The following is a 17,342-nucleotide window of genomic DNA, read 5'->3' on the forward strand; positions in this document are numbered from 1 at the left end:
TGGGGCATTCATAAACATAATACAAAGGCCGCTTTATTCGAATACAAAGGCCTCCTATATTATATCGAGCGCGACACCGGTGCCCCGTCTGAAACGGGCCTAAGTGTAGCAAAGGGGACTCCAAACATATTGTGATAAAATACGAATAAACCTAGGTACTTAAAACAGGGTGCCGCTAAACTAGATTATCCCATTGATCCAGCTAGATCGCTCATTGGGTCATTTAATATCTTTTGTACACCACTGGGTACATGATTTTTCGAGCGATATGGTCTGCTTAGTTCCACTTCGACGTCTTTTTGATTTGTATTAAATATATCTGATACTTCTATTTGCTCCCTTAACCGTTTGTTAATTTTTTGATCCTTGCAATATACACACATATTATCTCCATGCCTCATTGTTACTGTTATCTTTTCAAGCCTCTTTTGAATTTAAGCTAAATGTTTCGCAACCATACTTTAATCCAGGAAGAACAGACAATATAGGCAGATACTATCAGTAATAATATTATTAGAACTCATTACCTACGCAGACGAATAATTTGTGTTATGAGTCGATTGCAGAGGGTTCCATGAATAAACAGAATAGTGACAAAACAGAACAGCGATAATTAATATGACTAAGACCTTTCAGGAAAAATATAATATTCAATATTGAAATTGTCGTAACTCATATTATATATTATTATGTTGTATAGATTTTTAATAAAATCAAATTATATAATTTCTGCATTCTTAATCGCTGGAGAGCCTCAATTAAACGGAACTCTGTTGGAATGTTTTTTTTTTTTTTGAATTATTAATAACCATGTCTTTGCTTTTTCGTACAAGGTGGTTGTTAGTAATTTTGAACAATCACAAACACCCAGGCTTTGAGACAAACACATAAATATTGTGTGTCCTGACCGGGAATCGAACCCAGGAACTCTCGGGTGGAAGGCAAGCGCCTTACGCACTGCACCACGAGAGCCGCCTCTCTCTGTTGGAATGTTGCCGGCAAACTAGATAGGTAGGTATAATATATCTCAGATATTATCTCGTCTTAATCAATCTAATATGTTCAAAATGCTTGGGTGACTAGGTACAACGAAATGATGACCTTAATAACTCTGTGGGGTTGTGCATGATCATCAAAATCAAGCAGATAAATCGAGGTTTTTACGCCGAATGGCCAACATGCAGTGATATGTATAGCATATATTAAATATTTATATTTATATGTATTTCGTTTTATAAGTATTTAATTAATATATAGATACTTACGACAAAAATGAATGTTTTATTTTTCCCCTGGCTGTTATGTTTCTTCATGTTCTGTTATATATTATCATGTTCTGTTTTGTCCGGTTACCATATTACTAAATATGGGAGGTACTTCAGTGGGTCTATTCTATGCTTATCGACCGCTAAAGTGATAAAGTGAAAAATATTATCAAACTTAGGGTAGGTTTGTATCAAAATATTAGCACTTATTGTAACAATTACACGAAGCCGGTTTTTATTGTTGCAATAAGTGCTATATTTTAACAGCACCTATCTTGCTGCTGTTAAAATATCGCACTTATTGCAACAATAAAAACCGGCTTCGTGTAATTGTTACAATAAGTGCTAATATTTTGATACAAACCTACCCTAAGTTTGATACTATTTATCAATTTAGTGTTCGATAAGTATAGAATAGACCCACAGAAGCGGTCCTTTTAAAAAATAGCAAATTTTAATAATATGAAAATAATTATGCAGCAATTGAAAAGAACTGGTAGTGCCAAACGGCAGTGGAATGGTATGAATGACTCCATGCATATAAATTATTAAAGCAGCGAGGAAATTATTAAAATATTATAAAATATCAAATGAAAGTTCTCACACAATAGTCATGTTTGTAATTTAGATGAAATATGTCGACACTGTGCAGTTATTTTGTGGCGCTATTTTTCCTGATGTTCGTATATAATCCAGTAAGAAAAAATTACAAATATAATAAATTAAACATTATCAAATAATTTTACTTCTAATCTGGTGAAAAAGTGTTCTTGGATTTTGAATATTTCAATTCATACCTTTAATTAATAATCTCAAATTTTTATATTATGTACTAGTTATATTGTGTCGAGAATCAAAGACAGGCGAGTGATTTTTATGTGAAAAATTAGGTACTTATGTATATTATAGTGGAGCAAAGTGGAGGAAATTAAAGAAATCTAAGTATTTTTTAAAATTTAAAAGGTTAGAATATGACGCATTATGTTTTCTCTTTCTAAAATATTGGTTTGCTGATGAATTCAAATATAATTATTGAACTTATAAAATAACGGACAACTCAATTTATGTAACATACGTGGTTATTTCATTTTAGGGTTGTGAGAATCTTTGAAGCCCTTGTGAATCGCAGACTATGGTCTGTTCTGTGTTGCAACCTGCCGTCGATACTCGATTCAGTTACCTGTTTTGTATTATAATCAAATAAATTGAAATATTTGATCTGATTATTAACTTTAATATTAAAATTCATCTTCATAATAATTATTTCTTAAGAGTGGGTTGATTATTTGGGCTGCGTATCAGTTGCAGTACGGCCTTATAGACACATTTCAAAAAATATTGTTGAGGTTTATTTGCACGAGGCCGTATAACTACTATATATGGTTTTAAGCAATATAATCTCTCTTGGATATTTTGGTTAGGTACATAATGAAGTCTAGAAATTATAAGAGATTTTGAATTAGTTATGTGTTTTTTACAACTTGGTGTAAAATGATAACTATCATAATATTCTTGTTAGTAAGTAGTACCTATTACCCTGTGTGTCTCTGATAACTATCTTAAAAATTGGTAGCAACAGATATTTGCTCTCCCAAACTAATGCCAATGAAAGGGTAAAATAAAAATAATAATGTATTCAACAAAAATGCTTTGGGTATTGATGTAATCCATTAGCGTGGGGTGAGCTTAAATTGACGTTGCTGATAAATTATATTTAGCCCTCTCTATGGCTGTGCTTTACGATTTTTATGATCATGTTTTAAAATGTAACAATCTCCAATGTTACTTATTTTCTTTATATTTTCCATGCCGTGTGGTGAATATTATTAGACCTCTCTTATGTACTGACGACTAGTCTTAGGCAACCATGATTGTCAGCAACCAGTAAGTGTGACTGGTCGCCGCAACCACGTGCGTAAACGTTGATTTCCTTTCTCATGCCCCGTGTTTGCTATTTACCCGGTTGCCGGCGACTGGTTGTAGGTGCGTAAGGGGCCCTAAAGTTATAATTTACAATGTATTAATATTATTGTAATTATTCTAGATAACGACTTCACACAGAGACACGGGTTTCTTAAATATTAAATCCCTTAAAGACTCGTTTAAGAATTGGGGACATCACTCTCTTACGCAGACTTGTTCGGCGAACGGGTAAGCATTTAAAGTAATATTTAATTATAATCACCAGTAATAATTATTCGATGTCGTTATTGATTCCAAATTCGTTGTACGCTGAGTGAGAGTGGGGACATTCATGCTGATTAATATTTGACAGTATTTTTTAAACTGTGATGAGTAGACCGACTATTTCTTACGTGATTTTTATTCAGAGGTACCTATGTAGGTAAATATTCACCGTTCTCACATTCTTGTTATTTTTCATCACCGTAGGTACACTACATATAATTCATAATGTGTTACTACGACTGTATTGCTCGATAGTTTGTATAAAATAATATTAATACTATAAAATGAAAATTGCTCTGAGTTAATAACGTCTTTTGTACTAAATCAAGTGTGTCTAGTTGTATAGTTCTCCGTGTATTACACTGTACTACATATTATCACAAGTTATTTTTTGTAAAAAGGGTTCATTAAATTATTAACGTATTTTTAAATTAAAAATTGTTGCAATCCTATTTGAGTTCAGTTGAGAAAAAATACTTGAAAACTCCGGTCTCTGGTGATGAACCAAAAATTTGCATATTTTTATATTGTGTATGTACCTATTATCAGATCCATCTGATGCAATGTGATTAAATGCACGACTATACAATATATTATTAATGTAAAAATATAAGTACACACATAATATAGCTATATGTACTTAAATACACACACACACAAATAAACAACTGCCTATCTAAGATCAGAGCTATTGTTAGTTATAGATACTGTATAGCCCCTCATTAGCCTCACCATAGATAATATACGTAAAAGCCTCGCGAGGCAAATGCTCGGTCAGTCAGTACGCGACAGCGTTGCCATGTCTACTGAAATTTCAGTAGATCTACTGATATTTTTTGATATTTTTGGCAATATACTGAATCTACTGATATTTTCTGAAATCTACTGATATTTCTTCATTTCACAAATTTCCCACCAGCCGGGAAAAAAACTAGCCATCTTTGAAAATTTAGGAATCTGCGGCCCGCGGTGAAATTTTTTTTCCTAAAAAAACGAGCCGACCATGAAAAATAGGGAACCTGCGGCCCGCGGCGAAATATTCTTCCTAAAAAAACAAGCCGACCACGAAAAATGGGGAACCTGCGGCCCGCGGCGAAATATTTTGCTTAAAGCAGAAATCTACTGATAATTTGTCGAATCTACTGATTTTTTTTTACACATGCTACTGAAATTTCAAATTTTGACTTGGCAACATTGGTACGCGACTCTCCTGAGGCAAACGCACGCGCCGCCTCGCCCGAGCGTTCCGCGGCCGATCCAAGCGTCGGTTTATCGATGCTCAAAGGTGCTGCGCGCGGCAGCCTTGCGTAACGTTAAGACGGTACTTCAGTGAAACGGCAAATATTTCGTCGCGAACTGTCTCGCGCAGCGATTTTCGCGAAGCAAATGCCTGAGGCACCCTCGCGAGGCTGCTCGCTCAGTCAATACGCGGCTATTACTTAACTATGTTCTGAATAATAACAATTTTATTTTCAGTGCAAGACTTCTCAACTTGGTAAACTTAGTATGCAGTACAGCACAAGCCGTGAATGCAACGGCAAGGGATGCATGTTATGGATGTTTTACCAGATTTGCTACGTTAGCTCAGGTGTGCCATGTCTTACATTATTAAAATCATGACATGTGCATAAAAGCATATATATCTTAGTCATGCCCCTTACATCCTGAATCGGACCCCAGATCAGGATCTTTGACGCCTTTGACTTAGTGATTTTTCATATTTTTACATAAAACCACTTGAATTATTAAGTTCTTGGTACTCGGCTTCATGACATGGAACACTGATCGCGACCCCCTTCTGCGCATCTATTCTATACACAAGACTGCTATATGCCGCTATCGACAGCTATCGAGGGTAGTTTTTCATTTTTGTATTGAAGTACGCTTATTGTAACAATTACAATAAGTTAGCCGTCTAAATAGTCGAAACTGTCTAGCTCTAAAATTTAACTAAGCCAAGAGAGGTGCTGTTAAAACGTATCACTTATTGTAACAATTACAATTAACTTATTGTTACAGTTAAGTGCTAATACTTCCATATATTTTCCGGAATTCAGTGGTTGCAGGTTCGAGTACTCTTCGGCACCATATTTATTCAAGATTTTTTTCTAAAATGAATGTTTCTGAGGTTAAAACAGTTTTAACATTTATTTTAGGGTCAGCAACAATTATCGGCACTTAGTTTATGTGCCTCGAAATATTTTGCTGGCACGCCATATGCATCATGCGCTACAAGATTAGCAGTAAGTACATATATGTAATATAATATAATGAGGATGGCCACGACGGCCTATAGCGTCGTGGGTTCCAGGTTCGAATCCTGGGTCCGGCAAATACACATTTTGTTTTTCAATTTGTGTTTGAGTCATAGTATGGACCTAATAGGATGGGCAAGTGGTTAACATCAATTTCTCGTAAAAATATGTTAATACAAAACCTACACTCTGTAGAGGCCCACATGATCTTATTAGGATCGCATTTGGTCAAAAAAACATAACATGCAATCAAATAAAACTCACATAGATATACAGCTAATGTCATTTGTAAATAGCAATAAGCTATTTAACTGCTGAAAGATATTATAGACTACATTGTAATAATATTATAAATGATTTAAGTACTTCTTTTACATGGTGGCTCCGACGCTCCTCTCAGTGTGTAGAATGTACTAAAATTCTAATATTTAAATCTGAAAATCAAATATTTTGTGTAGTGATGACCAATTTTTGTTAGTAGGTATAATAAATACTTTCATCAGTCGAGTCAGAAGTTAATGATCAAGGAAGAAAATTACAATGCTATTATCGGTCTAATACGTAATTTTGCTAAATTTACAGACAGTGGTGAGTTCTACGGGAGTTTTTACTCCTACAAATGGCCAATGTACCACAGGATATTGCGAATTTGTACGATGTCTAAGGAAGGTCAACTCTGACAGTGTGGTAAGAATATGAATATATAATTCGACTTGAAGATATTATGAGTGTCTTTTCTGGTATGATGTGTTCAATATTAGTTATCCATTCAAAATAATTACAAGATAAAAAGAACTTTTTATATACCTACAACATTTTTAAATTTTCTGTTGAATTATTATGCTCAATATGCTCAAACTTGTAAGTACTTGATATGAAGTAAATAAAAAACAAACAAACAAATATAGAATATTGAAATGTCATTTTGATTACCATAGTAACGCACGTATATATTAATAATTTAGTTGCTAGGACCACCCCCTTAGCAACCAACCAATAATAGTCGTTACTTTTTACGGATTTTTCTCAAATAACTTTCCATACAAAACAGAATTAACTGAAAATCAATTCAATTCTGCTTAAAGCTGGCTAAAAGTATTAAAAGAATGTATTGGCATCGTGTTCTGGTATATTCTAAAAGTTTCAAATGTCTAGCTAGTCGGGAAGTTAGTTAAAAATTTATTGCAAGATTTGTAATGGACAATCAACCACCGGACAAACAAGAATACGAGCTAATACAAACGTTGTAAAAATATACACGCACGACGTTTCAGTTAGAAGTAAAGTTTAATTAAATGGTAACATTGTTACATAATATGGCAATTTCAAAAAAATATATGTATGTACCTACCTATATTGTAAACGGATACTATGAGCTTACAATACTGTCCTGCTAAGTAAAAAGACAGTGTTTTTGGTTTTAGTGAAATGAGACCCCGAATTCTAAGCTACATTTTCTCTTATATTATGTAAAATTATTGGATTGTTTTGACATAATCTCTCAATATGCAATGTCTTTTTACTCAGCAGGGCAAAATAGTTGTGTCGTAAAAATCTCCCAAATAATGTTCGATAAAAACTTCAGTTCGCTGGAGTGTTTTTAGTCTGACAAACAAACATTGAGTTTTAAAGTAAGTAAGTATAGATTATATACCACGTTGGCCTAGTTCGTAGAGTGATCGTCTTTGTCAAATATGGTCAATAAATGCATGTCATTTTTTCAATGTGTATTTGATCCAGTGCAAGGACCCGACGGGTTGGACGGATTGAAAATGATAACCTACTTTATTTTTATAGATTACAATATAACATACTTAGTATTTTTATTAATAACCAAACCATGTATGGTTTTGTACACTTTTTACCCTAAGTTTGTAGGCTTTATCAATATATAGTTATATTAATCTACAACATGGGTGGCCAACCTTTTCAGCAGCCGGGCCAGATTCTAAAAATGAGATTTTATACCGGGCTGCAAAACCGATTTTTTTTTATAATTCAAAACAAAAAAGAAATATTATATATTATATATATTGATAAAATAAAACAAAAATCAGAATCAAACATATTTATTAGATTAGGCTTTTTTTAAGTGATAAAAAATTAACAAAATAATACTATACTTATAAAATATACTAATATAAATTTTAGTGAGAAGTTTGATTTTGTGTGGCAGAACTAAGTGCATAAATATCGATATCGAGTTAGGTTGTTCCTACACGCAAACAGTTTTCCAAATGCACATCAGTGAATCGTGTTCTCAGTTGGGATTTGATATGCTTCATCTGACTAAAAAGCTGTTCACACGTGTAAGTGTTTCCAAATAGCGAAGTTGTTTGTAAAATGCAGGATATTTCTCCTTGTCCAAATATGTTTTGTAAAACTCTTCCAAACCAACCTGATGGGATTTCTTCTTTAACTGTTCATCGCAACATAGTTCACAATATTCCATTTGTAAATTTCGTGGTAATAAATTCACGTCTACAGAGAATGGCGTAACAAATGCAGCAAAAAACACACGGTGCTTTTAAAAATCTTGAGTCAATATCGAATCTCAATTTACGAAATTAGCACATAGCACACTAGCGGTAGCATTATTATTATTATTTCTCATTGTTCCACGGGCCACAAGTTGACACCCAGCGGGCCACGGGTTGGCCACCCATGATCTACAACATTTCGTCGCTTTGCGTCAAATCTTGGAAGTTTTGACAGCAAACCTGCCCATTGTAATTGATTTAACCAGGGACGCGCCAAGCGGTGTGTTATGTTATGGGTACAAACACTCTGGCGGCAGTATTAAAGGGGCGAAAAAAATCAGATTTTTTAAAAATGATTTATTAAAATATAATATTTATGTTATTAAATTGCATGAACCCAACCTTATTATGAAGTATATGAAGTACCTACGCATGTTGCTTACTGCCGAATGGTGGGAAATTGAGTACTAAGCGTGAATTGTACAACTATTTATTACGTACATATTATATTCTTATTTATGACATTTAAATCTCCGACCTATGACGAATACATCACAGTTGTTTATCGTCATATCAGTTGTCGAAAATCATTGTTTCGAAGCGTCAACAGAATGTCTAGTGTCATAGTATAAATAAAAAATCGTTTCTGCAAAAAAATAATTCTTGTGCGCCAGAAAATGAACCAAGGCATAAAGATACTATGTTTTAAGAAAAAACAATTATTAATTAATTGTTTCATGACTTTGTTTGACAGATATTTGACAGTTATTTAACATCAAAAAGACGCAATTTTCTTCCATATAAATTTATATTTTTTTTTTCATAAATTGCGCCAGAATGTTATACATCTAAAAGCTAAAATATGTCATTATTTTTGTTATAACATTAATATTTTGATGACGATAAAATTTAATAAACATTTTATTTCTTATTTATTTTGGTTTGGCACCCGGGTGGTAGTCGCCCTTGGCGCGGTTCTGGGTTTAACGTTGATAATATGGTTTATAGTAAATAATATTTAATGTGGGTGTTGATATTGATAATACATTATATTATATTCTTTAAAGATCGCTCAATGTGCCCGCGAAGTGCGGCTTGCGGGACCAGCCATAAACGTGACTGTAGATAGCAGCAATATCCGGTACTACACAAACATCACCAGCTGTATCCTCGCCAAGTCTAGATGCAACCTCTACAACCCAATCACCGGCGACACCCAATTCCCCGGTCTCACCACAGTCAATACGGGAAAAGTACAAACCCAAGTTCCACTTTATAATACTCTGCAAATAACACCAGACGGTACATTGCGCGTAATCTCTTTTCCCGCCACGATTATGGTTTCGTCGACATTTTGCTCGTCTCAACCAAACACACTCACACAATCTAATTGGATGAATGACCAATGCCCTTAAATTAAAAAAAAATATTTCCGACTTACCACGGCTAATAAGGGTAAACTATATACTGAAGTTTTCTCTTTGTAATATCAGTTTTAAGCAGGCGCGCACACATGGGGAGAGTTTTCGCGTTTGTAGCCCCCCAGAAACGGAAAAAAAATACAATTTACTTAGGTAAATTGAATATTTCTACATTTTATTCTTCGTCAGAATCGCATGACTGAGGATCGTGACCCGATGATTAGGTTATTGAATAGCCTATGAAAGGGTTGGCTCCACTCCTCTAGGCATTCTGCGACACGACAGACGTGTAGCCACTGCGCACCGTGAGTGTAAAACCAAGGCATCTGCAAATTTTTCAATTTCGAGATTAAATGCAAAAGTCGTGAACTTGATAATGTAAAAGTGAAGTAACTGAAAGAACATGCAATATAATGTAGATATAAACCAAATATTATGATTTTTTGGAAACTCTATTTTTCCTAACAAAACGAAGACCTCAAACTCTAATATATCCAAAATATGTCTTTTGCAGATCCCTTGGTTTTACACTCACGGTGCGACTGAAAGACCCGTGATATGTATCTATAGTCTAAGCCCGTGATACTCATAAATTTGTGCAACTATCTGTGGCATTAAAAGTTTGCTTTAATATTCAGATACGAAACGTCTATAAGACAATACAGTGCGGACAGCGAGAACTGAAACCCCTCCTCCCCTTGTGTGCCCGCCTGTCTACAAATATTATAAACCCGGGTACGCACAAGCAAGCCGTAACTGTGATCGTTGCAGATACAGAACCGGTATGGACGCCATATAATTAGTTCGCGAGCCTAAGAAATAACTATTTCGCATTTAAAGTTGGTTAAAGTATCAGCGGGTCTATTCTACACACAATGCTGCTTTCGGTCCGCTACGGCAGCTAAATAGCTAAAAGGATCGAATTATTAACACTTATTGTAACAATTACAATAATTTAGTTATAATTGTTACAATAAGTAGGTACTATGTTTTAACAGCACCTCTCTTAGCTGTGATAAATTTTAGACCGATATAGACAGTTTTGACAGTTCAGACGGTTAACTTATTGTAATTGTTACTTCGATACTGTCCTACCCCAGGGCTCGAAATGGACCGAAGCGCCGTTCCTGTTCGTGAAATCGGTAAAATTATCGCTCCGTCTCGTGAAAAAAATAATTTGTCCGTCTGAGCTAGATAGGCCATATACCTACCTAATAGAAAATCAAACACGCTTATTTTTATGAAATACACATAAAATTTGATAACTATATCTTCCAGCTATGATAACTAGATGTATTGTTCTTCAGAAAACTGTGGAGCGCTCCGGTTCGTAAACTTTTCCATTTCGAGCGCTGTCCTACCATATTTAGCTGCCGTAGCGGACCGAAAGCAGGCTTGTATATAGAATAAACCCGCTGGAACGGTTACAGTTACAGCTCGCTACTGAGTTCCCGGCTTTAGATGGCATGAAACGAATTTGGTTTAATCATTATGACTGTTTTTGTCCCAACAGAATATTATAATCAGTAATCACAGAATCTTGCTGGGTGAACCCACCATAGGCAATATGGGGAATTTACAAATCTAGTTTTCCTTTATAACAGGATGTCATTACGAAGGTACGTTATGACCCATGAGTGCTCGCTTTTCTTTTGGCGTAATATAATAATATGGTATTGTCGCATATTATGTCTACTTATTCAGTCAAATTGGTTTGAATGTCCAGTGTCTTTCAACGAGCTAAAATTTATAAAATTATATAGATGCTATTATTATCATTACGTAATAATATATTAATTAATATAATAAATAATAAATTTGACATATTTAGGTACTTATATAAGAGTGACATGTACACTAAAATAACAATAATTATTATTGGAAGCAAATGTTATTATGGATGTTTTAATCCTTCAAGGGGATATTTTTTGTTCTCATATTTTTGTGTTCCTAAAATTACAAAAAATGGTCATCAGTATTAACAAAATATAAAATAATACCTCAGTTGTACTTGTACAATGTTAGGAAATTTCAGTGTCAGTGCATCAGCAGCAAACGGTTAAAGCTCAGCACAGCGTCCGGAATGCGATGGTTATGGGTTGAAGTCCCATTAAGTGTAAATATTTTTTTTCTTATAAGTATATTGTATATTGTATGTTTGTGATATGTTATGAAAGCTTACATGTTAAATAAAGAATACCGACTATATTCGTAAAACTTGTGTATTATTAATTTGTATACAGATAGTTTAAATAAATATTAGGTTTATTTTGACTTGTAAATACATGTATTTAGTATTAAAAATCATAAAAATCGACAGTTATATGTCATCTATCTAATTTGAATGGAATCTTGATTTTTATATGTATAATGATTACACCCACGCTGGCCAAGCGGTTACGCGTTAGGCTTATAAATGTCATGGGTCCCGGGTACAGATTCTGTGTCTGGCAAATTTATACGTTGTTTTTCAATGTGTATGTGGACCCAAAGTATAGATCTGATATGTTGACCAAGTGGCTAACATTCATTTTTCGTAAAAAGCGAATATCAAACACACATTGAATTTAGGGCGCGGAGAATGTCGTAACGGTGAAAATAAATGTGGGGGAGGGTTTTAGTTCCAGAAACGACTGTCGTGGCGTAGACGACTCGACATAAAGGTCGTACTGTAACAAACAAACGGTGTATTGGAGCGATGACTGATGGGCGATGGCAATACGGTAGGTACCTACAACACTATTTGCAGTCACGATAACTATTGGCAGACAACAAGAAATCGGCGATAACAGGAAGTCGCTATAGTCGCATCGCATGTAGAAGAATTCTAGTCACGTACCTGTCATGGCGGCAACGGATGTATCGGCTCTTCTTTTAGATGCGACTCCTATTCTTCTTCGCAATAAACCAAAGTTTTACTAATAATCATTCTAACATCACTCCTGATAGCTTTAGACATATTTTTATTATGAAAAGCTTCCAATTACGTAAATTGCCAGGTCCGTACACCACGGGAGCGTAAAATGAAATGATAAATTTGGGAGCGTCCCTCATTTGAAAATGGAAGTGCGCTTAGCTACACTGGAGGGGTTGTTAGTTCACAGTTTTTAGACGTGGACAAGAAGTTCTTGTTTGACAGTAGTGGTGGGTTTCAGTACGCGACCAAAATAAATTACAATTACATTTTTAACTCCTACAACTCAATATTCATTCATATTTGACTCATGCAAACTTTCATGTTTTATTTTAAAAAATTAGGTGTGTAGGTATACACAAAAAAATCCTTTCTTCGCTACGTCTATGAAATTAATAGGTACATACCTTCAATATAAATGACATTTTCGAAGTTATTGGTAAATTCATTTTAAATATAAAAATAGTATACTCAATAAGAAAACGTTATTAAGTATTTAAATTATTTATTAATACATTATATTGATTACAATATAAAATATAAAGATATAATTATACATAATCATAAAAACAATGATGGTTTTGCTGTCATTATAATATGAAATATATATATATAATATATCCGGGGAAGTCATTATGATTTAAATTTGATGCAAAAAAGAAGTAACTAGGTATCTGCCAAATGGACAGTACACTTTCTTACGCAGAATATTGCGTTGACAATCAATGATGACCTACAATAATGCACCTTACAATAATTATTGAAGCGATTCGGTCACAGTCGGTTAGATGTGATTTTCACAATTTTATTTTTCTGGTATAAACAAGTATTTTCACTGTTCCTCTTGAAGGTGAATTAATACTCTACCTACCAGAGGCTCCTAAAGGAAAAATAAGAAGCTTAAAATTAAATACACAGTCTTAATAATTTACAATTTAAAGTGTTTTAATTTTATAAAAATATCTAAAAACATTAAAAATATTTTATATTTAAAGTGATATAAGTAAATAAAATTTTATGGTCACAATTATTAGTGAAATTTGGTTTATTAAGTTTTCTCTAATTTACTAATCTAATTACAAATCTTACTAATTTAATTACAATAAGGATTTGACCAAGGACGCGCCAAGCGAGAGTGTTGGGCAGCAGGATTCCGGGGGCGCCGAAATACACAGAAAATAGATTTTATAGTACCTATGTATATAATATTTATTATTAAAAATATTATATTATCTATATTCAATTCAATTAAGAAAACTGAACTTGATATTGAAATATAAGTAAGTACCTACATGTGCACAAATCAATTTTCGATCATGATAAAATCATTCTGTTATTTATAAAAAAAAGGGAAATTTTGCGTTGGCACCCGGGCGGCGACTATTCATGGTGTGGCCTTGTTTTTGATTAATGCATAGTTTTAATGTTTTTTTTATATTTATTTTAAAAATCGATTTTTGTAAAAAATGAAAATGTATATAACTTAAAATCCTTGTAAATTCTTCTATGGCCGTTGTATGTAAAAGTGGCTCCTGATAATAGAGAAGGTTAATGATTAAATAATTAGCTACATTCCATTTTGCATTTCAGGTTCATTTGAAGGAGTCTTGTGCTCTGAGATATTATGTTTTTCATGGTCTCCCTGAGATATATTAGGATATCATTACTTAAACGACAATCATTTAAAATCGCAAATACAAAATAAGCACAACGAAAAAACAGGCCGCCATGTGCAATATATTTACAATGTATATTATGTTCAATGTTGCCAATGCAAAGAATATAAACAATTCTCTATTTATTAATTATTCAACTATACTAAAAAATGTTCTGGAAGTAACTTTTTAGTCCAAAATCTTTGGTCATTATTTTAAATTGCGAAGAAGAATTTATTCCTTGCTAAAACAACCGCCACTAGAATCCATAGACAAGTTCCCCAGACGGATTCGACGAGGAAGATGAAGTGGGTCCTCATTCCGTCCACGGCCCAGTGGAAGGGGAACATTGCCCAGCAGATCGAGTGGCCGAAGTACATGATGATCGGGTTCATGCCTGGCTGAATGAATGGCGACCCGTCCCACCAGTGGGCCACATCTATCAGCATGTAGCAGATTGAGAGGACTACCAGGGCGAAGCAACTGGTCACCAACACAAATGACAAGGACCTAGAATAAATTAAGTATTGTGATGATCGTTTTATCAGGGTTATCGTTCTCTGCCGAACACAATTTTTTAATGGTTTTCGTTGCGTATGGTTTACAGTAGCTTATATAAGCCGGTATTATGTTGTATATTACTTACTAATAATTATATTGTTCAATACCTCTTTTAGGCAGTAGATATTTGTGTCGCTAGATTTCAAAATCAGCCAAGTCTATAATAGATGAATAGAAGAAAAACAGCTTTTTGTTTTCTCAAATACACAGTCACAAGGGTGAAAGTTTATATCATTTAGAGTAAGTATAGAATATTTAAAATTAATAAATTCCACATTTTGATAATGCAGAAATGTTAGAAAGCAGTAGTTTTTTAGCAATTCACAAAAAAATAAAAAATAAATACCTAAAGGTGGACTTGGCTGATTTTGAAATGTAGCGACACATTTGTGTATAACAACATAAGATTATAAATAAAAAAAAATCTCAACTAAAAATGAAAAATGTAATACAGAGAAGAAATGCATCAAAAAAGTACTTTGTTTCATTGTAATATTGGTGTTTCTCTAATGCCCTGTTATTAATATCAATGATTAAATCAGGGTTGCGAGGAGTTGATTTGTAGAATTAAATAGTTGGGTCGAGATCAAGGATTATTTTACTAAAATAATAAGTACTACTACGTACTGATTGTATTCGAAGAATTGTAACTAGCACTACCATCGTAATTCGCAATTCAGTGCCATGGCCTTCGTATATTAATCTTTGTTTTCTACCATTCCTAAAGACTTCGTATATTTAAATAATGATAATGTTATAATTCATTAGTTTGACTCTGCATATGCTATACTAGCTAGGTATAAATACAATAAAACAATCAGTGACGTCCCATGGATGTAGGCAGATAGAGCGTCGCTTGGGGGCGGCAGTTACTCGAAGGGCGGCAAATCGAGGAGAATCATTCCGTATATATAGAAATAGCTACCTAAACTTAGTAATAACGAAAATATCTTTCCATTAATAAATTCAGCTCACTGGCTGGAAACAAAATGTATTAATTACTGACTGTATTTTTTTGGCGAGTTCGCGATGTCTAGTTTACTTCCGCTGCCCTTCGACGTCCGTGGTGACAAGAAACGACACCGTGCACGGATGATACAAAATACTGTAGAAAAAAATGGGGCGAGATTTTGGCGCTGCCCAGGGGCGGCATTTTGTCTAGGGACTGAAACTCAATCCCAATCCCAAGTCACTGAAAACAATCTATGGGGAATGGGGATTGATGAAATTATGGACCTCTTATACTACGGTGGCGGTTTTGTATGAAGCCGATGATGAGGTCGCTTCATCAAAAAGATTATAACAAATTAATAATAATCAAAGTATAAATAAATTTCGGCAATATAACGTTTGCTGTATTTTTCACACTCAGTGGAGGTTTATCCGCAATAAAATGTTCACAATAAAATTCTTTTCATATTTTGTTTTTTCTAATTTGGTGATAAGCGTTGGTATCTTTTTATTATTTAATATATTAAGTAGGTAGGTATGTAATTTATCATTATAACCAGATCTGTCTTTCAAAATTGTCATGAACGCATTGCAAGCATTTAGACATTTAAGGATTAATTATAATTACGTTTCTTTTTCGATATTAAATGACTAAAAATGGAATGAGAGCAAATTAATTATCGGCCTCTATTTTTCAATATAATTAGCTGTTGTCGCAGTATTATTTTTGTATTTAGATTAGTCGATGTTACTTACATGACGTGTGTGACGTAGAAGCCCTGTCAATCAATCATACTATTATCTTAATGGAGATATAATACGTTCAGTACAAAATAAAGAAGGTATTAATAAAATTTGTGTAGGTGTTTTCTGCGATGTTTATTAAAATAATTGACTTCCAATTAAGGCGAAATGTTTAAAATTATGGTCAATTATCATTGTATTTGTACTTATATTGTTAGATATACCTACATGTGTCTTGAATTTTGACAGCAATTATTGTATAAAACTAAAATATAGGTAGATACCAAAAGTATTAAGTAAGAATGCAGAATGCTCCCAATTGCATATTTTAATGCCAGATACAGCAGTTGGTACCTATCTTTGCGGTCGTTTAGGGGAGGTATTTTATCGTAATCTTACGTAAATCCATTTTATCTCTCCATGAGAAATACTGCGTTTTGTAAGCGAACTATGAAAGCATTGTATCAGTTACCTATTATCTAGATTATAGACTATGGATCAAAATTATACGTATTTTGTAAACAGCACGACTAGGAACTGTTTTTAAAGTTCGCAAATGTTTTACAGAGTCTACAAAATGAACGAGGGCCTCAAGCAAACGTTTGTTGTAATGAATGCATTATTAAAATGACATTTGAAAGTGACAGATGAAGCAGCAATTTTGAATGACGTGTGACGTCAGATTGCTTACGTCACAAACAGTGTTATACGCTATATGGTGGAAAATCGGTTAAATAGCTTATAAATAATTAGGTAATTTCATACATATGACCCTTACTCTTTAATTGAGGGTTGACCGTAATATGACAATGTTTGTTATCTTACTTTATATGAAAAATCTACAAAAGATGATCTATTATAACTAAATGATCGCTAAAGTGGATAATATTCGACGTTATTGAAGTACCT

At 33.7% G+C, this 17,342-nt stretch overlaps 2 protein-coding genes across 2 annotated transcripts in view; one reads left to right on the top strand and one right to left on the bottom strand.

The window, feature by feature from the left end:
* Window positions 1-1,763: 1,763 nt before the first annotated feature.
* On the top strand, window positions 1,764-9,602 carry LOC147064021 (uncharacterized). Its single transcript, XM_085959136.1, has 6 exons — window positions 1,764-1,960; window positions 3,310-3,416; window positions 4,929-5,040; window positions 5,609-5,695; window positions 6,290-6,394; window positions 9,255-9,602. Exons 1-6 carry the CDS (start codon window positions 1,901-1,903, stop codon window positions 9,600-9,602), a joined length of 819 nt encoding a protein of 272 aa, XP_085815262.1. The 5' UTR covers window positions 1,764-1,900.
* Window positions 9,603-13,967: 4,365 nt separating this feature from the next.
* Window positions 13,968-17,342, bottom strand: part of Hgsnat (Heparan-alpha-glucosaminide N-acetyltransferase) — a 28,753-nt gene continuing 25,378 nt past the window's right edge. Inside the window, exon 11 of the mRNA XM_085959179.1 lies at window positions 13,968-14,687. Within this exon, the coding sequence (XP_085815305.1) occupies window positions 14,393-14,687 (295 nt within the window). The 3' untranslated portion in view covers window positions 13,968-14,392. The remainder of the gene's footprint in view (window positions 14,688-17,342) is intronic.

Source organism: Rhyacophila brunnea, unplaced genomic scaffold (genome assembly GCF_057557595.1).
Source record: "Rhyacophila brunnea isolate RB1 unplaced genomic scaffold, BYU_Rbru_1.0 scaffold_8, whole genome shotgun sequence".
Lineage (NCBI taxonomy): Eukaryota > Metazoa > Arthropoda > Insecta > Trichoptera > Rhyacophilidae > Rhyacophila > Rhyacophila brunnea.